Raw genomic sequence first — 24,964 nt, forward strand, 5'->3', positions numbered from 1 at the left:
AGACCAAATATATTAACAGAGTTGTCATGATTGAACTGCCTTTAAAGATATTTACTGTAATTGAAACCTACTGATGTAGGTTTATAGACAACATGTAATAATATAATCACACAAATGTGTATTTTGGATGTCTGAAAGAAGAAAATGAAATCAAAAATAGCTCAAATTTTAAAACTGAAGAGTGTGTGAAAAAAAACAACAACAAAAAACAGTGAAAGTGTCTTGCCTTAAATTAATAAAAGTGTCCCCTAAACATTTAGAGCATGAGGGCATAAAATGTCCCTGAGTTTTTATATTTATAACAGATTATATAGTTAAGCAGTATCACATGACCAAGAGTGTTGTTTTTCTTAAATGTCAGCATGATTGGAAATGTGATATTGATTTTATTGATTTTTTTATATAACAGAAATTAATATTAAGAAAGTTACATTTTAGACACAATATTGTCACTATTGTCTGTTTTTGCTCAGTTTCTCCAAATAAAATGGCTCCAAACAAACCCAAAGCAGAACTGTTGTATGCCTTCGAGCAATACACAATGGTGTTTCGATCCTGAATGCATTCAAATGCTTATACATAATAATCCTGTAGACAATGTGCATAATACTAAAAATAAAGAATGAGTAGGTGTATGTTTCTGTAGGTTTTTCCCTGTCCGGTTCTTGTGTGAGCTGTAATTCTTGAGTTTGGCCGCTCCATCCGGAGTGAGAGCCACAGAAAGGCCACCAGTGAACAAGCGAAGGGAGGGAAGGAAGCAGAGGGAGGAGAGGGATGGAGGGGTCTTTGTTGTCCCAGAGGGGCCTCCATGCCTCCAGGCCTCCTCCTGCGAGCCGGGCTCTTTGTGTTGGATAGGCAGCTATTGTTCCTGCTGAGCGCACATTGTCCGTTTCCTCTCTGGGACTGAGCTCCACTAAAAGACACACCCTCATTCCACATATAGACGAACGGGTGTACAGAACTGTTCCCAGAGCGCCTCGCATCACACCTAAACCCATTTCAGCATGCCAGCGCTGGCCTTTCTTTATCAAAATTGATTATTTTGATATTGTTTTCATTGTTGCACACAAACACAAAATGAGAAATTCTGTCCATAAACCACACTCTTAGAAGAAAAGGTTCTATATCGTTGTATTTGTTATTCCCCCTCAACCCCCAATCAGTCATACATACATTTCTACAATCCTTAACTGCATGGTCTTACCATGAATTGAGGGCGTTGTATGACGATCACAGGGTTTCAAGGTGGAGTCCACACAAGCTCAGTCAGGGTCCGGTGCTCTTGAGGCTCGATGGAGTAAACTAATTACAGGTTCAGATAATAGTTTTTATGTAAAAGTAATTTCACTCTGAGACTTGTTTAGAGAGGTTTACAAATCGCCAAATATAGTGGCTTCGGTTTAATAACAAGATACAGAATAAAAGAAATTACAAAGAACATAAAACCCGAGGTGCGGCAATTTTCTGTTGTACAACTTCCAGTATATATTGTCTGATCACATCCTTTTTCCTGACATAAAAATATCTCCTTGTTTGTCAAGGTATAAGATACAAAGGTCATTTGCAGGTCACACCCGCTCAACGACTTTTAACACATTTTCCTAACTTGAACTTCACAACCTTCACACTGACTGCTTTTTAATAATTCTACATTCTGCAAAAAGGCATACAGTTTGCTTAAAAATGCACATATTGGTTAGCTTGCAGTAAAAGCATACGTCTTAGTTGGAACCAGTTGCCCTATAATACTTCTCGTTTCAACTAAAATACTCATAGAGTGTGATGGCTAAGGCCACACTTAACAAATGGATTTTTTGTTAAAGGTACATGCTATTTATGCGCGCATAACAACATCAAAGAGTGATAATTCATTGCTAAAGTGCATACTAGTAATTGAATAAAACCAAGACAAAGATATGGGTTTAAGGTTGATTCTTTATTAAGTTATTTTTGAACTGTGTCTTACCCGGAGTTTCGCCTGGATCCGTGACTGCAGCATGGAACAAAGGCCTATTAAAAGAGTGCGGCATTTCCTCATGTCCTTTATCCTTTGCTGGGAATTATGGGAAACATAGTTTTTTTTTTGTTTGCGATTGTTTGATTATTTAAATGTATCTTTGTAAAGTTTATTTGTATTTTCATTGCTTTATGGTAAATGTAATTTCATGTTTCTTTGTATATATTGAATTGTTTTTGTTTTTGAGGTTTGATTTACTGAATTAAGACCCCCCTGCAATTTAAAGTGGTTTAGTCCGCCCTGTTAAAAGGGTGGAATTTTCTATGGATGTGTCAGTTCTGGTGAGGGATCCCATGAGAAACATCTGAGGCCCAGAACTCTGATTTGTAATTTATTAATTAATTAATTAATTAATTAATTTATTTATTTATTTATTTATTTATTTATTTACTTATTTTATTCCCCCCCCCCCCCCGTTTGCACTTGTGACTTGAGTGTGGCAATAAATTAAGTGAAGCTTCTATGAGTGCCTCCTGAATATTCTTGCAAGAACCCTTACATAGTGGTTAGCTTGGTTAATACTAGTTCCTCTTAATACTTCTTGTTTCAGCAGCTGAGGCATACATTGTGGTTAGCTTTGCCATAACACTTCTAAAAAAATGAAAAATAAAACATATAACTTGGCCAACTTGCATTCTAACCTCTTTGACCTTTTTTACACACAATATTCAGACTCAACCGGCACTGAAGCTTTTGTATTCAAAGCTTCAACCTCGTTTGTAATCTGTTCCAAGTCACACATAAAAGTATTCAACATACATGATTGTTTAAGAAGCATAATCAATTTCAAATTAATCTTTTGCTGCTGTTTCAGTAATTTAAGCATTTCTTTGGCCTTCGGATCTATCTTCGTTCTTCCCACATTCGTGGTTCTCCTCTTCTTCCTCATCTTGTTTTTCCTCGATTTCGTCATGTTCTTTTTGCAAACCTTGAGTAACCAAATTAACCATATCAACTCTAAGTTCTTCCTGATGTATTGGTACTTTCAATAGGGAGTTTCCAGTACAGTCCACTACCTTTGGAGCTGCTTCCACAACAATATGGAACCTTAAAGGGTTCTGTCAGGCACTTCATATATACACTGTAAAAAATGACCGTGATTTTAACAGTAAAAGACTGTAAAAATGATGCGGTGAAAAACTGTTAATTGGTTTACAGAAAGTTCCCGTACTATATACGGTGAATAACTGTAATAGATCTAACGGTACATTTAATGTAATTTTACGGTAAAATACCGTTAAATTCACAGTTTTTGGAAGTAAAAATAACAATTCATTGTAAAATTTACAGTGAAGAAACCGTAAATTGACATTCCCACGAATTCCCTGCGTGACACTTCACATTTGATATATTTTCGTTGAAATAACTCTGTTTCTTCTTAGTTTTTCTCATTTTTTTTCTAATCAGTTATGTACATTAGGGTTTTATGTTACACCTAATGTTGTTAAATTAATGTTTATTGCATTTTTAAAATGTCATGTGTGTTACCAGTGTTTTGTGGTGTTTAGTGTGTGTGTGAATGACACTGTGTGCACCTTCTATATGTTAGTGTTGTCCTTCTCAGCTTGTGGAAAAGCTGCTTGTGATGAACTTTGATTAATCATGTGACTCTCATCACCAGTGTTTGGTGATTGTCGGTGTATTATAAAGGTGCAAAACAGATATTAGTACTTCATTAGGTTGGTAAATTAACATTAATATCAGTTATTTTACCGTAAATTTAACAGATTTTTTTTTTTTTTTACGTTGCTACCGTATTTTTTAAGGTTAAAATTCTGGCAACCACAGCTACCGTTTTTTTACTGTAAATTTTACTGGGATTTTTTTTACAGTGTAGAACAATTTCTATAAATGGGATCATGGGATCATTTTATGGATTTAGTATAAATTATAATATTGACAGCTAGCGATTGAAATGGGTACTGCCGTCCAAATTCAAAATATTGGAGAGAGTTGTTTTTCCGACACCCTCCTCCTCAGACTCACGTGGGTTGCCAGATTGAGGACACGCAACAGTAACGAACACAACTGACAATGGAAAGCAACAAGACTGTAAATTGATGAGTTGATTTATCCGCATTTTAATATGCCTCTGAACATAAAGTTGGATAGAATCTGATCTCTGACCTAGTGTACTTACTGGCTTCCGTGTCTGCAATACGCTGTGTTTTCTGCCAACTGGCAACCCGGGGTGTTGAAATACTATTGGGTAAATTGCCAGTGGGCGGGTTTAAACAGACATTCCGACACAGAACACAGATTTCAAAGAAGAATAACTGGCTGTATAATTGTTTTTCAGAGAAACAACTATGTGAACTGTTATCTGAATGTTTCCTAAATCTCTACGTTTGTGTTACTTTTAATAGAATTTTATGAATTAAACAGCTCTTAAACATACTTTATCAATAGAAAAAAATGCACTCTTAAAAATAAGGGTTTCAAAAGAGAATTTTGACAGTGATGCCACAGAAGAACCATTTTTGTGTCCCCAAAGATCCTTTCAGTGAACAGTTCTTAAAAGAACTTTGTTTTCATATTGTGAAAACATTTTAATAATCTGAAGAATAATAAAACATTTTGTGCTATGAAAAGGTACTTTATGGAACCTTCAATGCAAATAAAGAACCTTTATTTTTAAGAGTGTACAACCTTTTTGGTTTAGAGGGTTCTTTAAATTTGAGCAAATTTGAGGTTCTATATAAAACCCAATTTAACTTTTTTTTCTAAGAGTGAAATGTACTATTAAAGCGAGCTCCTGTATATTCCAAGTCTGGCTTGACGTTCTTCAAGTTTGGCAGCATGAATCACCTTCTACTTTTCCTATGTTTCAAAGAGGAAAAAAAAAAAAAGTGAGGTCAGAAAAACTGAACGATGAGTAAAGAATGACAGCATTTCGATTTTTGTGTGGACTTTTCCTTTAAATGTCACCTAAAGTTAATTTCTCACTCTTATTCATTTATCTATGAATAATAAATCAATGTTTATGAATATTTCATATTGTTAAATATTAAATAATAAATATTTCAAGTCACAATTTTCTTCCAGAATCATGCTTCAGTGCAATCCTGTCAGATTTGCCCTTGACATTCCTCCACATTCAGTTCACACAAACGCCTCTTGTGGTTTTTTTGGCAAACGTGTAATGCATGAATGTATGTGAATTAAAGACACAGGATATCCTTCCCTGGGACAGCAGGAAAGGAGACTGATAATATTGAAAAATGAATCCTGCTTTGATAAACACTTTCTTTGTTCGAACAATGAAGATGTGAATAATACATCTAAAAATAGATTTCAGGGTGACGCCAAGAAGAAACTGTTGTCTTATTTTGAGCAGCGGTTATCCCGGCTGCTCATCAGTTCATTAAAAATAATGAAAACTCTATTGTTGACTATTTTCAGAGTTGCATACTACCATACTACTCCTATTTCTGTAGTAAGACAAGAGGACATGTAACGGAAGCCAGCTAGTAGTCACTGTGCGAATAAACCTTACTCCTCTGATCTCAAGAGATGCTCTAGCAACTGATGCTAGAGGTTGCAGCCTTTAGCCTCCTTGTTAGAGCGTCCGACTCCCATGCCAGAGACCCAGGTTCGAGGCCCACACAGAATGGAATGAGTAGGACCTGGGTGAGGGGTTACACACATATTTTATACTTGTGTATGCACGTAATACGCAAATATCTGGATGCCCTACTATGTGCAATATACAAAAGAGCACTGTAAAAAAAATCCCGTTGTTTCTACGGAAAAATACCGGCAGCTGTGGTTACTAGAACAATACTGTAAAAATGACATCAAACTGTAAACATACTTACGGAGTTACATGTGAATTTTACAATTTAAATATGTATATTTAACATTGGATTTCAGTACACTGTAAAAAAAATCCCAGTAAAATTTACGGTAAAATAACATATTTCATTAACTGATATAATGTTAATTTACCAACCTAATGAAGTACTAATATCTGTTTTGTATCTTTATAATACACTGACAGTCACCAAACCCAGTGGTGATGAGAGTCACATGATGAATCAAAGTTCATCACAAGCAGCTTTTCCACAAGCTGAGGAGGACAGCACTAATATATAGAAGGAGCACACAGTGTCATTCACACACACACTAAACACCATCATGGTAACATGCATGAAATTTTAAAAATGCAATAAACATTAATTTAACAACATTAGATGTAACATAAAACCCTAATGTACATAACTGATTAGAAAAAAATGAGAAAAACTAAGAAGAAACAGAGTTATTTCAACAAAAATATATCAAATGTGAAGTGTCACGCAGGGAATTGTGGGAATGTCAATTTACGTTTTTTCACTGTAAATTTTATAATGAATTGTTATTTTTCACTTTCAAAAACTGTGAATTTAACGGTATTTTACCATAAAATTACATTAAATGTACCGTTAGATCTATTACAGTTATTCACCGTAGTACAGAAACTTTCTGTAAACCAATTAACAGTTTTTCACCGCAGCATTTTTACAGTCTTTTACTGTTAAAATCAAGGTAATTTTTTACAGTGAGCATACTGTACACAATACTTCAATGCAAACTGGACATCCTGTAGAATTCAACCAACCAGATGACGACTTCCTGAAGTGTTTCCTGTTAAGTGTGCCATATGCATCAGACTTTCAGCCAATGGTCCATGGGCGTGACTACGAAACGTGACAAAATTGACTCTTCACCGGAAGTTTGATTGACAAGCCATCTAACCAATCATAACGCCGAATCCGCCATTTTGTCTGACAAAGCAGTGAGGAGTTCGAAGATTAACCTCGGTGGAGTTAAACTTAAAAAATTGTGTGTATTGACGTCTTTCCGCATTTGAAACAACATTCCTTCTGATGTTCATTCATGTTTATTTGATGCTATAAATGAACTAGTAGGAAGAGATGATCGGTTCACGAGCCTCTTGAGCTGAGGTGCTACAGCGATCTGTCAGGACACATTAAAGAGCCACAAAATGGTTTTTATTGTTTGAATTTCTTTAAAAAACTAGACCGTTTGAAAGCTGGGACTTTAATATCATAAGTAACCTGCTCTGTCTTGTCTGTCGACGTGTTGTCAGTGTCCTCTTTGCTTCCGCGATGTATTTTTCACTGCATGTAGCATGATAGCGCCATGGCTTGTCGGACAAAGCAACAGTAACTAAGGGGGGCGGGTCTTTGCGAAGGGTCAATTAATCAAAAATCACAGCCAATCAGAATAACGTGGGTGGAGTCTCTCTGCAAGCACACTGCACTCTCAAAGAAATGGATGAATACATAAATATTACACCATTTTAGCATTATTAAAAATACACACTGAGTGACTGAAACAATGTGTGTCATAGATTACACTTATTTGTCCACAGTTTTCACATTGTTAATTTCAAGATCTACTATGAATTATCCATTGTCACCTTTAAGTATAGCTGTAAAGGTCATGCAAAATTATCTTTTAACATTACATAACATCAGATTATCACTGTCATACTTTATGTGTTGTCATTCCAGCCACAACATTGTAGAAAAATAGAAACATTTCTAAAATAGAATCACCATCACGGCTGGTTAGGACAAATTGTCTGATTTACATGGAAAAGATACATTTTATCTTGTGTTGCAGCGTCACATCTGGTTAGGACATGGTGTTATGGGTTTGGAACGACATGAGGGTGAATTATGTTGGCAGATTTACATTTTTGTGTGAACTATCCATTTAAGTGTGAGTCAGTGACTCGTGCATGCTTCAGTGAATGTCTTCTGATGTGTCACTGTTTGTTCTCAGGTGAACGGGCTTTCAGTGGAAGGGAAGCAGCATGCAGAGGTGGTGGCTGCTATTAAAGCCGGGGGTGATGACACAACACTCTTGGTCGTAGATCCAGAAACAGATGCTTTCTTCAAGAAGTGTCGAGTGATGCCCAATGCAGAACACCTCACAGGTACAAGCACAAAACATAAAGTAAAACTGTCTGTTTGTTTTGTGAAAGAAGTTTTCAACAGGTTTCCTGCAGCTGTCCTTCTCCTTGCTACCTCTAGGTGGCGTCTGACACACAGAGTCATTGTCTGGCAGGGGTCGCTCAGGCAAGCGTGTCTCTCTCGCTGCGCTGGTTTTGGGTTTCCTATTAAGCAATTTAGTTTGTCCGTATCGTTTTGTTACTCGTGCCAACAATTTTCAACAGTGCCAAATGCAGCCATGGAAACCGTGTGTGTATGTGTGTGTGTGTTTGTGTTTGACACAACTAGATTAGTCATGAGTGAGTGGAGATACAATGTTTACTCATTTTATTTACCGAGCGAGCTTTTGGCGTCAGCACTAGTGGAAACTTTCCTTAGCTGCTATATCTGCTATCATGTTTTATCAGTTCCTCAGACTCCATCTGTTTGAGTGAAAATGACAGGCTTGATCAGATGAATGCTTTTAGACGTCTCAGGTGTTGCTGTGCCCAGTAATGGCTTATTTGATTCATGCCATTGAAGAGAGCCAAGCGGGATCAGAGCTTGTGGAGATTGAATTTCTCACAGTGAGGGAATACTTTCTATGAACAAACTTTAATTTCAGCAAACCATTTCATTGGCTTTCATGGTAATACACAGCTTAAAGGATTAGTCCACTTTCAAATAAACGTTTTCCTGATAATTTACTCACCTCCATGTCATCTAAGATGTTCATGTCTTTCTTTCTTCAGTTGAAAAGAAATGAAGGTTTTTGATGAAAACATTCCAGGATTATTCACTCTTATAGTGGACTTCAATGGACTCCAAACAGTTGAAGGTCAAAATTATAGTTTCAGTGCAGCTTCAAAGGGCTTTAAACCATACCAGATGAAGAATATCTAGAGAATATCTAGAGAATATCTAGAGATATCAAAGAATATCTAGAGATATCGTGTCTTATCTAGAGAAACAATCGGTCATTTTCGAAAAAAAAAAATATATATATATATATAACTATATATTTTTTATATAAACAGATAATCGCCTTGCATGTGCTTCCGCTTTCCGTATTCTTCAAAAAGTAGAAAGTAAAAGTAAGTCTGTCTTTGGAAACACAGTAATAAAAAATGGTGGTTATGATCTAGAGCGCCCCTTACAGTATTCGGTCCCCCTACAACCACGTGAAACCAGGTACCCATGTAACCAGCTCATCAGGAGATGGTCCGTATTTACAGCCAAACCCATTGATGTCACCCTGAGAATCGTCTTATTGAAGCTAAATATTAGTGACGTTATAGTTGAGTAAAGTAGATATGTCTAAAAACTGTAATTAAGTACATTAACAAAGTATGCAGAGGTGAATTGGGATCAGTCTCATATCACAATGCCACAAGGTTAAAACACTCGAAAGGCGCTGGATTCTTTACCGTTATTGTCCAGGTTATTAAAGGATTAGTCCACTTTTAAATATACTTTTCCTGATAAATTTACTCACCCCCATGTCATCCAAGATGTTCATGTCTTTCTTTCGTCAGTCGAAAAGAAATGAAGGTTTTTGAGGAAAACATTCCAGGATTTTTGTCCTTACAGTGGATTTCAAGGGCTACCAACAGATTGAAGGTCGAAATTACAGTTTCAGTGCAGCTTCAAAGGGCTTTAAACAATACCAGACGAGGAATAAGGGTCTTATCTAGTGAAGCGATCGGTCATTATCTAAAAAAAATACAGTTTATGCTTTATAAACAAAATATCACCTTGAACGTTCCGTTCCGCATTCTTCATAACTTGCTGAATGTTCTAGCCTTCCCTATTGTACTTACGAAGAACGCAGCGCCAGTTTCGTTTTTTTCCGTACAATAGGGAACAGAACATTCAGCGTAAGCGTTATGAAGAATGCAGAAGCGGAAAGTACATTCAAGGCGATATTTTGTTTATAAAGCATAAACGGTTGTATTTTTTTCGAAAATGACCGATCGATTCACTCGATAAGACCCTTATTCCTTGTCTGGTATCGTTTAAAGTCCTTTGAAGCTGCATTGAAACTGTAATTTTGACCTTCAACCTGTTGGTAGCCATTGAAATCCACTGTAAGGAGAATAATCCTGGAATGTTTTCCTCAAAAACCTTAATTTCTTTTCGACTGACGAAAGAAAGACATGAACATCTTGGATGACATGGGGGTGAGTAAATTTATCAGGAAAAGTGTATTTAAAAGTGGACTAATCCTTTAAGCAGTGCCACTCTGAGCCTCTGGCAGGAACCAGTGTCAGACCAAATACAAACAAATAAGAACCGTTAACATCCATGGAATCTTTCTATTCCACCAAAGATTCTTTAAAGTGGAAAAAGGTTAATCAGATTATTAAAATACTATTCACTGTTCACTGAAAGATTCTTTGTGGAGCCCAAAATGGTTGCATCGTTTTCAAGATTGTAGGATTCTATTTTCTACATTCAGCTGTTTTCTCTTCTCTTTCACACATAGTCACACTGCTCTATCTAAACACACACACACTATGTCTCCTCTGCTGCCTGTCACCCAAATTTGGAAGCAGCATTTGTGTGGTTTCCAAGGTGCTGGTCTGGAGTGGCTCTTAGATTGCCGTATTGGGACTGAAGAGCATTTGAAGTGTCCAAACAGCCAGTGATGTGTGTTTTGTGCCGATCAGGGGCCAGATGGATCTGTGTTATCGTTTCTTCCCTGCAGTTTTCTGCCACTCATATAGCCTTCAGAAGACGGTAGAAAGATAGAAATTCAGAGAAAAGAAGACGGTAAGGGTGTCAGGATTATTTTCCAATTCTGTTATCTGCCTTACTACTTTAAACTTCTCCCTATAAACTTTTCGGAAAGACCAGCTGGTGGTAGGAACATCTTTTTGTTGAAACCAAAACATTTTTAATATTACATAAGTACGAAGTAATGTATATTTTTTGCATAATTCAGTCACTTGATTACTTTACAAATGAAAGGTACTCAATGCATTTTTGACTGTAGATCAATTCAATTCTGTTAATCTCGCAAATTGTGATATTCCTTTGTAACCACAAACAACTTACAGTTACACTGTGTGTCCTCCAGTCACAAGTAGTGTGTGGTGAATGTTCAAAACTAAATAGTCACTGATTATAATTTTGACTTGTCCTTCAGCGTATAAACAAACGGCTAACATGTATACAGTAAAAGATTTACAGTTGTGTGCAGCACCACAAATAGATGTTTCAATGTTTCAAACTTGCAACTGTCACACTGTTTGGAAAGTACACTGTAATAAATGTGTTTTTACATAGAAAATGCAGTATCATTTAACAATAATTTCTCATTTTTATCAGAAGTGTGAAATTCCAGAAAAATGTATACATTCACGCCAAATTTTAATTTTTTTTCCAGATAACTAATTTCTAGTAATGATTTTCATGTGCAAAAATGTAACCTGAGAAATCCATTAAAAAAATCTGTAATTTTTTTCCTCAGAGTTTTATAAATACATGTATTTTTTACAGAGAAAAAAATGCAGTAAAATTTAATAACAATTTCACTTGTTTATATATAAAACTGCTAAATTCCCCTAAAAATACAGATATTCAGACTACTGAAACTGAAGTTTAACCTGAGATGTGTATAAATATACATAAATAGAATTAAGTGATGATTGAGCATTAGTGAAGACACCTGATGATAACAAGCAGAATCACTGAAGGAAAGAGGAACAACAAGAACAAACAAGAAATAAAACTGACTTCCAGCCACAGCCTTAGATGAAATCAGCTGAAGATAAAATAAGACATTAAATCTCTCAAGATCTCAGCAGAGGATTATTAAACTACTCCACAAACAGCTTCACTTATTACTAACTAGTTTGACTTTATTTCTGTCATCTGTCTAAAGAAGTCCTTATTGACAATTAACAGAGGTTTAGATGTTGGCGTTTTGTTAAAAAATAAAGTTCTGAAGTCACCGTTATGGTGATCAGTGTTTGTTTTCTTTGGGCTATTGACTTTTTAACAGTTGTTTTTCTATGGCTGCTGTAGCTGTGTTTATTTTGGGAAGAACATCAAGAGAAAATGTGATCAGATGATGTTGGCTGATTCACTGGTCTCATCCAGAGCCATCTGTGTTTCATGTCTGCTTGGTCGTGTTTAGTTTCCCTTATTTAAGTTAGCTTTCATTGTTTTTAGAGTTTGGTTATCAGTCGTTAATTCCGTTGATTGTTTTGGTCTTATCTTTTTTTGTAGTAAGTACTCTGTATGCTACAGTATACTTCTTTTTCACAAGCAAAGTCTCTGCCAATCTTCACATACATCCTTCATCTCTCAAGTCAAGTTCATTTGTTAAAGTGTAATCCACTAAGGCTTCTAGATTTTATTCCCTGTGGATTTGTGGGGGTCGACAGGTATCCAGGTATCACGGATCTCACCACGGTGATTATCGGCATCTGAATAATAAATGAAGCACATACCTGTGCTACAGTATGTAACAGAGTCGACATCTGCTCACTGCAACCTGAGAAGGAGTGAATGTCATACTAGCTATTCTCATGGTGTTTGGAAGTGTCTTGTTTAATCTTTGCTTCATCGCTGTTGCTGATGAAGAGCATTAGCACCATTGTTGGAGAAAGTGTCCCATCTGACGGATACAGATGTACTAGGTGCGGTTGTTTGATCTGTGGCTGACCTGTGCTGCTTCTTTTTGCCCACAGGACCGCTGCCTGAACCTGTGGTCAACGGAGACATGGAGGACAAGGTAAGACAACCACTCAAATGACAGAATACTAGTAGCCCATATTAAGACCATAATTCACCCAAAATATTAAACGTGTCTCACTTTAAGTGTACTTTTATGTACTTACTTGCAGTATAAAACTATTAAACTATTAGTTTACTGAGAGTATTCTTCAAAGTGTACTTTCAGAAATGAAAATGTGAGCTTGAAGTAGCTAATAAACTAACAGTATACCTGAAGTTGACTTGTATTATAGTTTTTAGTATAGCTGCTATACAGAAGAAAATCTTATTGTTGTAAACTAGTTGTGTATTTAAAGAAGATATTTTGAAGAATGTTGGGACTGTTTTGGCTTCCATTGTATGAAAAAAAAAATAAACGTGACCCTGGACCACAAAAGCAGTCATAAGTTGCATGGATATATTTGTAGCAACAATAAATTGTATGGGTCAAAATTATCGATTTTTCTTTTATGCCAAAAATCATTAGGATATTAAGTAAAGATCATGTTCCATGAAGATACTTTATAAATTTCCTACTGCAAATATATAAAAATGTATTTTTGTGAGTTAATATGCATTTCTAAGGACTTAATTTGGAAAACTTTAAAGGTGATTTTCTTGCATCCTCAGATTCCAGAATAGTTGTATCTCAGCCAAATATTACATCAATGGAAAGCTTTTTCATACATCTCAATAAAAAAAAAAAAAAAAAAAAAGATCATTATGACTGGTTTTGTGGTCCAGGGTCACATATTCTTCATATTATCCTTTTAAATGGCTTTTCACACTGTGCTTAACCCTGGGCTATCGTCTAAACCTTGCTTTTAACCCAGGGTGAAGGAACATTGCACACTTGTGAATGTGATTTAGGAGCAGGGTTAGCACCGATTTTTACCTGGGGCTATGAAACCCTAATGCGGGGTTAGCACTGCTTTTGTGGCATTTAACCCTGCATTGCGGTGCTAAACTTGTACAGTGTGAAACAAAGCGGTGTTAAAATTTTACAACTAGACGCTTAGCTGACAACCAATAGCGTGCCTTATATTAACATACTTTGGACAATCATGGAAACATCACACGTTGTATAAACAGTAGTTTCAGCATTTGAGGGGGAAAAAATGTTAAACAGCAACAAAAAAAAAAACGTAACAATTGGAGTGAACTGTTTCACCTTCATAGTCCAAAAAGTCCATTCAGAAAACTTGATAGTACAGTCAGCAATATTAAAAGCATGAGAATGTGCAGTGTTAGTTTTAACTTAATAACATTTAGCATCATGGATGTAAAATAGTTATGGCATTAAATGTTTTGAATCTAATTGACTAGAAATGAAATGAGTAAATACTGTACATGGATATTGTGATCTTATTTTCTCAGTTCTCAGCCATGTACACTTCCTGTTGGGGTTTTATTTGTTATTCCGTGTGCTCTTTAATAAATAAATACAGCAACTTGAATTGTTTGGAAATGTATTGACCTGTGCCTAAACCTATAGGTCAGAAAAACACACTTACAACAGCAAGTTTCTCAGAGGTTATTATTAGAAACCTTTACATGTTTTGATATTAGCCTATTATTGGGTTAATATGCAGTTATCACTCTAGACAAAAAGAATGACTCTGGCTAAAACTCTGTATTATAATCACTTAATTTTGATTATGCAGATGATAAACATTAGAAAAGGTGTGACAGAAAAGCCCATTAGAGGTTTAAAGATCAATCCTCTATTCAGAAATTGACAGGATTGATCGCTCTATAGGGTCCAATTCTCACAATTTTCACTATACAACTAACTATTAACTACAGCTTTTTTCTCCTAATTACTGCCTATTAATAGTTAGTAAGGTAGTTGTTAAGTTTAGGTATTGGGTAGGATTAGGGATTGTAGAATATGGTCATGCAGAATAAGGCATTAACGTGTGCTTTATAAATAATAAACAGCCAATGTCCTAGTAATATGCATGCTAATAAGCAACTAGCTAATAGTAAGAATTGGACCCTAAACTAAAGTGTTACCTATATATTTAATGAATTTCTGCTTATAAAAGTTCAGTGATGACACCGTCATTCAAATATCACTCCCTCTGTTTTTTTAACAAGTCGCACCAAAGTTGTTTCTTTTCCACCAGGACTCCATGTGGTGACATATATGTCTAATATTTTTCACATTATGCCACCACGATGAAGTATAAGGAACATAACCATGATATATCTGTACATTTTTGTGACAGGAGCAGTTTAACTGTGAGACAGAGACTTGTATATGTCGCCACTAGCGACACAAAGATCTGCGCTGTTTGACACTAATATGCAAGACACACTGTCATACAGGCTAAAAATATATATATATTTTAATAAAAATAAGAGAGATTATGAGGCAAAAATGCAATTTCATGGCCGGTAATGCTTATTTACGGCTACCTGCTGAATTCACCTTACATTTTTGCGCTCATCCTGCTGGGGTTGACAAGGACAGATCAGGTCTTCTTGAGTTTGTAAGTTTAGAGGCTGTGTCTCCAGAAGAGAGAGAGAGACACTGGAGAAGGTTTCTCTAAAGAGGATTGTGGTGGGAAAGTAAGAGGGATACAGCAATCCTTCAGCTTCTGGCTAATGGCTGATGTGTTAGATGTAGCTGGCAGGAAGGAATAAGGGGGCGCTGTCACCTGTCAGAGGAGGAGTATTGATGCCTGGCTAATGCTGCCCACTTGTACAGTTAATGAAGCTCAGACTCCAGCAGTAGCCTGAGGCCCACACACTGCAGCTGTCACACAGCTCAACACAGGCTCAAGTCTGACCCCTAGTGCACAAACCACAGCACTGTGCCTTAGTGATGATCTACCACAGGACATTTGACTCAAATCTGCTTTCTGTTTAGGTAAATGGAAATGTGGCCAAAGAGATGGGGCTGAAGGACTCAAAGTTATCAGTCAGTCCGTCCCCTTCTAACGCATCGTCCAATGCCTCCCTCGTGACTCCGCCCACTGGGACCCCGCCCCCTGAGGTGAGACTGATGCTGAATTCGGATCCGCATACTAACATACTATGTACAATGCAATAGATATAATGAGATCAAAATGTACTTTTTTTTTTTTTTTAAAGAGTAATTAATTAGGAAATAATATCATTTAAAAGAATATACTTAAGTGTGAATTGAATGTAATGTGTTGGATGGTAATTAAAAATTAAATTCAAATGTATTATAGTTTAAATTTATATTAAAATGCAATTAAAAGTGTTTTTTAAACCCACTTAAGTAGGACTTAAGTACATCTTCATATGTAATATCATAATTAAATCTATTGTCTAACCCTAACTAAAATATACTTTAATGTCATTTCTATTGAAACTTGTATATTTGTAATTACATATTTGTTATAACGAAGTTGCAATTTAGTACATTTTAAATATTTTAACTTTAAATGTAATATTGAAAAACACACTAGTTCAGATTATAATCAATTACTTTACATGTGCTTTAGTATGTTAGTCAACACGTCAAAATAAGTGCACTTATTTTTACATTTAACATTATTGCAAAGTGCATTTTTAAAAGTGTACTTAAGTGTGTTAAAAAGTCTGGTCCAACTATCAATGTCTGGTCCAAGTGGCCTTAACTACTATGTACTTACATTTAAATTAATGATTTGATACAAAGCACTTATTGTGTACATACATGTTTTTACATTGTACTTATATTTGAAAAACACCTGCATGTAATTATATCTGTAATTAATTTCTGTAATTACATTTATAATTACACTGTTGACCCATCCCTTACACCTTACCCCTACCCTTAAACCTACCCATACCACCAAAGCTTTCCCTAACCTTACCCGTACCCCACCTCAATAGCAGCAAAAGTGTTTTGCAATTCAAAATGAACCCAATAAGTACATTGTACTTATTTTTTGATGTAAGTACATAGTAGTTAAGGCCACTTAATATAAAGTGGGACCAAAAGTCTTTAAAGTGTGCTCTCTTTAAGTGCACTTAAGTAGTCTTTTATTTTGGAAATATTATATCAACTGAACATACAGTTTTTAAAAAGTATATACTTTTATTGTTTGAAATGCACATTCAATACAATTAATCACATTTTTTTTTTCACAAGAGTCTGAAATTTATGCATACTGTTTCACATAATATGTTTTAAAACAATAGTCAGCGGTATACAGTATAAACTGTGTACAGTGTGGTAAGCAGCTGATGAACCATTTCAAAGAACATAAGAAATTGTCTGAAACTACCCTAATGAAATATTACAAAAACATTTTCCAGTAGAAAGTCATTTCACATGCTTGTAATAGATCCTGAAGGTGATCATTTTAGGCAATTTCAAAACTTTATGCTTGTTTCTCTTCCTCTCTGCAGGCTATGGAGCCATCCATCATAGATGCCATCCCAGAGCTCAATCTGTCCTTACAGCAGGTGAAAGAACGCGCTCACCAGAAACGCTCCAATAAGAGAGCTCCGCCTATGGACTGGAACAAGAAAAATGAACTCTTCAGTAACCTATAGACCTCCTCCAGCCATCTCCCTGTCCATCCATCCGTCCGTCCGTCCGTCCGTCTGTCCGTCCGTCCGTCCATCCATCCATCCATCCATCCATCCATCCATCTGCTCTAAGACTTGATAAAACGGAGCAGATCTTATAATGAGGTTATCATTAAAGTAGGCTCAATATGATGTGTGTACAGTATGTGTGTGTGTATTTATAAATATACACACTGAGATTTATATGTATTCAGAATTATGTATTTGAATTACTAACAGATTATATTAGTACATCAGCTACGGGGCAAATGGAATGTAACATTCTACTACTGTGATGTATTACAATCACTGGCTGTGTTCAGAATGGAGAATTTATTGTAATATTACTGCTTACTGAATACTGTGCATTACACATTGTATACTGCCTACTGTTTAAAAGATATAGTAATACAGTAGTAGTAGTGTTATGATGTTATGCATACAGTGGTATGCTATACTGTTGTTACAGGACCACTACATTGCATGTTTAATTTAATGAGCAGCATCTAGTTATCATTTTGAAAATAAAGTTACTTTTTTATTAATTCAATTTTGTGTTATGTTAGTATGCAATATTATTTTAGTATGCTATTCTGAACAGACCCTAATTCAGCATGTATGACAATGAGCAGGTGTGTGTGTAGGTGTGTGTGCGTGTGTGTGTGTGTGTGTGTGTTCAGTGGGGTTCTATATAGAACCCTAGGGTTCTTGAATCAATTTATATAGCCCTTTATTCCAAAAAGGCTCTAACTGTATATGAAGTGTCTGACAGAACCATTCAAGGTTCTATATAAAACCATTTCTAACCAAACAATGTAGTATGATTTATGAATGATTTCTTGAGCCGCCCTTAGTCTCAACCAATTCTGTTGAGAATTATTTCATTGTTTTATAATGAAGGAACAAATAAAGACTAAATAGAAGATCACCATGATCAACTGATGATCACTGTAATCACAGGAATCTTATCATTACTATACAAAAGTCTGAGATATCTACAGTATGATAAGCAATGAAGAATTTTGTATTAAATACAACATTAAACAGAAAATGATTTTCACTAGTGGCCTGAGACTTTTGGAGCCCACTGTAAATTCCTGTTAGTGTATCAATGTCTTGTTCCAATCAGTGCGGTATTTTGAGACACCTGCTATTTGATTTTTTTTCTATGTTGAGTTGAAATGCCATTACATAATCCTGCACTTCTGATCACTGCATTGTCATGTTATTTCATATTTGTAAGTGTTATTTCTTTATTATGTAACAATACATTTATAGAGCAAACCCACTTTGTTCAGAACATTTATTATAGTGGACAAATTATTTCTGCACTGTTTTATGCATAATTCTAACACACAGACGTGAGCGACGTGACGCTACAAAAAAACATTAGATCCCATTTTAATGAGTGATATATGGTCTAAACTGGATGTGGCGCAATGCATCATGAAACTGATGCCCTGTTCTACTTCTGACGTACTCCAAACGCTCGTGCTACTTCTGACATGAAGGACAAATTTAAGAAATTTTGAGTTGGTAGCAACTTCTGACCTAAAGTGATCATTTTTTGGTTTGTTTGTTTGTTTGTCATAAATTTTCTCTATTGACAAAATGTGCATTACATTTTAACAATATTTCATCATTTCATGACACATTTTATTGACATTTAATCTGACTTGTCTGGATTGTAAAGAAATGTCGTTCATGAAGGGGGGTCGCACATGCTAAAAGGTTAAGAACTGCTCATATACACCAATGGGTAGGAAACTAAACTAGGATTATTTGAAGCATGATACCAATGAGGTTACATTATCTTATAGTTCTATCATAAGGCATGCATAAAACTGTATACAATACAAAAGACAATATACAAGACAGTAATAATAAACATAATGTCCTGGGGATATGCATGTTCAGTGATAGAAAGGTTTGTCTATGAATTAATGGAAAGAAGTCTGTTTTATGGGCATTATGTATCTGTTTTTCCTGTGCTTTTGTAACAAGACAGAACACGACAGGGGATCCATCTGCAGGCTTTATTGAGCAGATATCGAGGTCTAACAAGCAATGGTCACACAGTGGCAAACTGGTACAACAGGGAATAGACAGAATCATGGTCGTATTAACAGGCAGTAAGTCAGGGCAGGCAGATATCAATCACAAGTCCAAGATAGAGCAAATAGTCCAAAGGGCAGGCAGCAGGGAATCGTACACGAGAAACAGACTGGGTCAACAACAGGCAATCACAATAAGAAACGCTTAGAAATGCAAACCGTAGTAGTACAAGACCTCACAAAGAGTGTGAGGTTGAGAGCAGCTTATATAGTCCATGTAATGAGCGGCAGCTGGGTGTGGTGATTACTGATTGGTGGAGTGAGTGCAGGTGATTGGCAAGGAGGATTATGGGAAATGGAGTCCGGGAATGACTGGAACTGTGACAGCTTTACATGTGGCCACCTTTCCCCACCTGGAATCAGGGACACTAATTATAGTGTCAGCAGGGGAATAAAAGTTGATAATGATCAACTGAATGGTCTGCTTGGACCTTTGATTGTTGCTGTCTTGAGGGTGAGTTTTACATTTCCCAAATGGATCATTTATTAAATATAATAAATAATTGTATGTCTGATTGGTCCAACTCCTACACCATGAATGTCATCCACAAACATTTGACAACCCAAATGTGTAACAATACTTTTTGACATAGTATAACCCATATCTATTTTTATATAGCAACCACCCAGAACAGCATAGCAACCTCCTAGAATATCCTAACAACCTCATAGCAATACCCTAGCAACCACCCAAAATACCTTAGCAACCGTATAACAACACCTTAGCAACCACCCCGAGTTCCCTAGCAACCGCATAGCAACACCCTAGCAACCACTCAGATTACCCTAGCAACCGCATAGCAACACCCTAGCAACCACCCCGAGTACCCTAGCAACCGCATAGCAACACCTTAGCAACCACCCTGTGTACCCTAGCAACCACATAGCAACACCTTAGCAACCACCCTGAGTACCCTAGCAACCGCATAGCAACACCTTAGCAACCACTCTGAGTACCTTAGCAACCACATAGCAACACCATAGCAACCACCCCGAGTACCCTAGCAACCATATAGCAACACCTTAGCAACCACCCCGAGTACCCTAGCAACCGCATAGCAACACCTTAGCAACCACCCCGAGTACCCTAGCAACCGCATATCAACACTCTAGCAAACCACCCCGAGTACCCTAGCAACCACATAGCAACACCTTAGCAACCACCCCGAGTACCCTAGCAACCGCATAGCAACACCTTCGCAACCACCCTGAGTACCCTAGCAACCAAATAGCAACACCCTAGCAACCACCCAGAATACCTTAGCATACCATAGCAACCATCCAAAATATTATTTCTAAATCTACTAAATCTATCTATCTATCTATCTATCTATCTATCTATCTATCTATCTATCTATCTATCTAGCTATCTAGCTATCTAGCTATCTGTCTAGCTTTTAAAACTACAATTCTAAAACTTAAACTATTTCAAACTGAAAAGCTTCAAACTACAAACTTTTAAAACTTCTTCAAAGTTTCTGGCTATGCTTTTTCAAGCCAACTTAAGGTTTGTCTACAAACTTTTTTATCTAGTTTTAAATTAAGGTCCTAAAATTCATTATTATGAATGTACAAAATAAGTATATAGGGGTACTACATAGAGAAATCTGTCTTTAAAAACAAATGATCACAGCCATTGTTTAAATGTTCATTTTGATGATTTGGGCATTTTCTTATAACAATCTGAAGTAGGCTTTGTGTTGAGAAGTTTGAAAAAGGGCTATAAAAATGACCCAACTAATCAAAAACATTATACCAGAAAATTGCAGTACTTTTCTTTTATTAGCTGAAAGTAATAGCACTTAATCCCAGCAAACAGATTTTTGTTCTCAGAACATTTTCCAAATGTTCAGTTTTGGTTATGGAAATGTCCAGTTTTCTTGATATTAGTGTGTCATGATCATTACTGGGAGTGCCCTTGTCTGCCACTAGAGGGCACTCCAACCTGGACTTTTGGTTTTCATGACCTGTGAACTTCATTTGCCATACACACTTCCCAGACTCATTATCCTGATTGCACCCAGCTGTTTTGTGTTTGATGATTAGTGTCTGTCTATTTATACTGAGTTTGTTTCTGCCTTTGTTATCATGGTTTCATTTACGGTCATTGTTTTCTGTGTTTGTTTCTTTGTTTTCTGTTTGGACTGCTCTGTGGATTTTGACCCTTGCCTGTTTGTGGATTACGTGTTGGATTACCCCATTAAAGCTGCATTTGGATCTTACCTTCTTGTCTCTTTGCATATGTGACAGAAACCACGATCACCACTAGATCCAGCAGCATGAGCTTCAGGGTTCTCCCGCCAGCCTCCATTGGGGAGCGTATGGCTCTACTTCAGGCAGTTATGGCCCTACGACAAGGAGAACGGGAGGTAGGGTGTTTCGCCCAGTATTTCTGGACTATGGCGGTAGGGCTCTGCTTTAAAGGAGATTTTTAATGAGTGTTTGAAGGACCCTCTGCCTCAATGGGAGTTGGAGGGCCTTCAAATCCTGGATTTTTGGGACTTTGTTAATTATCTCTCCCTGAGAGTCCATTGGGCAACACCTGCTCAGACTGAGTCCGCTCCAGAGCCTGCTCCAGCCCATGAATCTGCTCCAGAGGCCACAGAGGAGGTGGGCACTGAGTCTCCGATTCACACACATAAAAGGAAGAAGAGGAGGAGGAAGGTTTCCATCCCTCAAGGCCTGGAGGCCTTCCCCGAGCCCACTCCAGACAGTGAGTCCGCTCCAGCCAGTGAGTCCGCTCCAGAGCCCGCTCCAGCCCGTGAGTTTGCTCCAGCCAGTGAGTTCGCTCCAGATCCCGCTCCGGTGCCTACAAATGAGGTAGGCACAGAGCCACTGCCTCACCCACGTAAGAGGAGGAAGAAGAGGAAGAGGGCTTCCTCCGTCCCTCAAGGCCCGGAGACCACCCCAGAGATCGTTCTTTGGCTTCCCAAGCGCCTTGCCCTGCCGCCGCCATCCAAGCCTTCTGCCCTGTCGCCGCAGCCCAGGCCGCCTGACCCATTGGAACCCGCCTGGTCAGTTCCTCCAGCGCCGCCCTGGCACTCAGCCAGGACTCCAGACCTGCTGGAACCCGCCTGGTCAGTTCCTCCAGCACCGCCCTGTCACTCAACCAGGACTCCAGAACCGCTGGAACCCGCCTGGTCTGTTCCTCCAGCACTGCCCTGGCACTCAGCCAGAACTCCAGACCTGCTGGAACCCGCCTGGTTAGTTCCACCAGCACCGCCCTGGTATCAGTCGGGACCCCGGACTTGGCCCGCCATCCCTCCCCCGATCCTCCTCTAGTCCACCTCCCTCCTGAGTTATTGTGGTTTTGTTTTTTTTTGTCTGGTAGCTGCTCCTTTGAGGGGGGGTACTGTCATGATCATTACTGGGAGTGCCCTTGTCTGCCACTAGAAGGCACTCCAACCTGGACTTTTGTTTTCATCACCTGTGAACTTCATTTCCCATACACACTTCCCGGACTCATTATCCTGATTGCACCCAGCTGCTTTGTGTTTGATTAGTGTCTGTCTATTTATACTGAGTTCGTTTCTGCCTTTGTTATCATGGTTTCATTTACGGTCATTGTTTTCTGTGTTTCTTTGTTTGTTTGGACTGCTCTGTGGATTTTGACCCTTGCCTGTTTGTGGATTACGTGTTGGATTACCCCATTAAAGCTGCATTTGGATCTTACCTTCTTGTCTCTGTGCATATATGACATAGTGGAAGGTTTTTTTTTTTTTTTTTTTTTTTTTTTTTTTTTTTTTTTTTTTAAGGTTAGTATGATGTTCCTGAAACATTCACTCAACTTTAAATTTTATTTACAACTCAACATTATAGGAATGTTGAATTGTAACATTCCAAAAACATAATGTCTAGTTTCCTTAAAGGATTAGTCCACTTTCAAATAACATTTTCCTGATAATTTTCTCACCCCCATGTCATCCAAGATGTTCATGTCTTTCTCTCTTCAATCGAAAAGAAATGAAGGTTTTTGATTAAAACATTCCAGGATTATTCTCCATATAGTGGACTTCAATGGCCTCCAAACGGTTGAAGGTCAAAATTACAGTTTCAGTGCAGCTTCAAAGGGATTTAAACGATACCAGATGAGGAATAAGGGTCTTATCTAGCGACACGATTGCTCATTTTAGAAAAAAATACAACCATTTATGCTTTATAAACACAAAATATTGCTGTGAACATACTTCCCGTTTCCACATTCTTCAAAACGCTTACACTGTATGTCCTACACCTTTCCTATTCTACTTACGGAACGAATGCAGAGGCAGTTTCGTTTTTTTCCGCAAGTGAAAATTACCAACTACAGGAAACACTGATCACCACAATGGTGACATTACATGTTTGTTCCTGTTTCAGAGTTACTTTAACACTCTAGTGTGGACACATATGAACACTGAGTAGTGTTGATAAAACACAGGGACCTGGTTTCACAGAAAGGGTTTAGATTAAGCCAGGATTACGCCTTAGTTCAGTTAGGACATTTAAGCAGCTTTTATAAACGTGCCTTAGAAAAAAGATAGTGATGGTGAATTCATGAACATTAACTTGAAGGTGTTTAATTGTGACACTTGCATAACCTTTACATAAATTTAAGAGAAAAGTTGTGAACAATAACTATGGGACAGGTTACAAAACTTTCCTAGGTTCCAAGGATGTTCTTTTAAAACAGCACACACAACCTTATCCATTTTAAGTTAGTCATTATAATGTTTAAAGCCCAAAATATACTTCAGCTGTTAGTCCAAAGTTCTGCTGCTAGAGTTCTTACCAGGGCAATATGATCATTTAACTCCAATTTTATTATCTACACTGGATACCTATTAAGTTCTCTATCAATTACAAAGGATTGCTATTGACCTACTAAGACCCTAAATGGTTTAGCTCCTGTGTTTAACAAGTCTTCTCGCCCTACAATCCATTACGCTCTTTAAGGTCACAAAACTCTGGACTTTTGGTAATACATAGGATATCTAAGTCCACTAAAGGAGGGAGAGCATTTTTGCATTTGACTCCTAAACTCTGTAATACCACGCATCTTCTGAAAGAGTACAGAATCTCCAGAGCAAAACACAGGCAAAAAAAAAGAAGAAGCAGAAAAGAGCGATAGGCATTACTTATGCACGTTGAAGTCATTGAAGAAGAAAAAAATTGTTTTTCTCAGCTTTTTTTTTTTTTTTATGAAGGAAATAGTCAATGAGCTCAGTGTTTCTGCCTAATGAATACATCATGTTAGTTAACTGCATGATCTGTGTCATCTTAGAACTGTATATTCTGACATATGGACATTACTTTGACACAGTATATGTAGAAACATGCATTTTCTATAAAGCTGATTTGAAACTGCACTATACAAATAAATGTACATTTAAAAAATAATAATTAAAAAGTGACAATGCTGTAGTCTAAAGGCGAATACACTACATGATTTCTGCCCAGGTATTCACCTAATTTTCAGTCTGGAGAAGATCATCATCTAGAGTCTAGAATTCTGAGTTTCTCATTCATAAATAAAACTTCGCTCAGTCAATCATACCAATTCCACTTGAAGGGCACTTAAACACAGAAGGAAAGTGACTCTCCTTTACCAGGAATGAGGAAGCTGCTTTACAGACACGCCTGTTTTCCACACGTCA

The 24,964-nt window shown here is 37.2% G+C and overlaps 1 protein-coding gene across 2 annotated transcripts in view; it reads left to right on the plus strand.

Annotated features, from left to right (window-relative positions):
* The window catches only part of slc9a3r1b (SLC9A3 regulator 1b), a 43,028-nt gene extending 24,530 nt beyond the window's left edge, over positions 1 to 18,498 (plus strand). For both annotated transcript variants that reach the window (XM_048186535.1, XM_048186541.1), the window contains 4 exons: positions 7,811 to 7,964; positions 12,657 to 12,700; positions 15,557 to 15,682; positions 17,053 to 18,498. In XM_048186535.1, coding sequence (XP_048042492.1) covers positions 7,811 to 7,964; positions 12,657 to 12,700; positions 15,557 to 15,682; positions 17,053 to 17,199 — 471 coding nt within the window. In that variant the 3' untranslated portion in view covers positions 17,200 to 18,498. The remainder of the gene's footprint in view (positions 1 to 7,810; positions 7,965 to 12,656; positions 12,701 to 15,556; positions 15,683 to 17,052) is intronic.
* The last annotated feature ends 6,466 nt before the right edge of the window (positions 18,499 to 24,964 follow it).

This window comes from Megalobrama amblycephala, linkage group LG1 (assembly GCF_018812025.1).
Source record: "Megalobrama amblycephala isolate DHTTF-2021 linkage group LG1, ASM1881202v1, whole genome shotgun sequence".
NCBI classification, from domain to species: Eukaryota; Metazoa; Chordata; class Actinopteri; order Cypriniformes; family Xenocyprididae; genus Megalobrama; species Megalobrama amblycephala.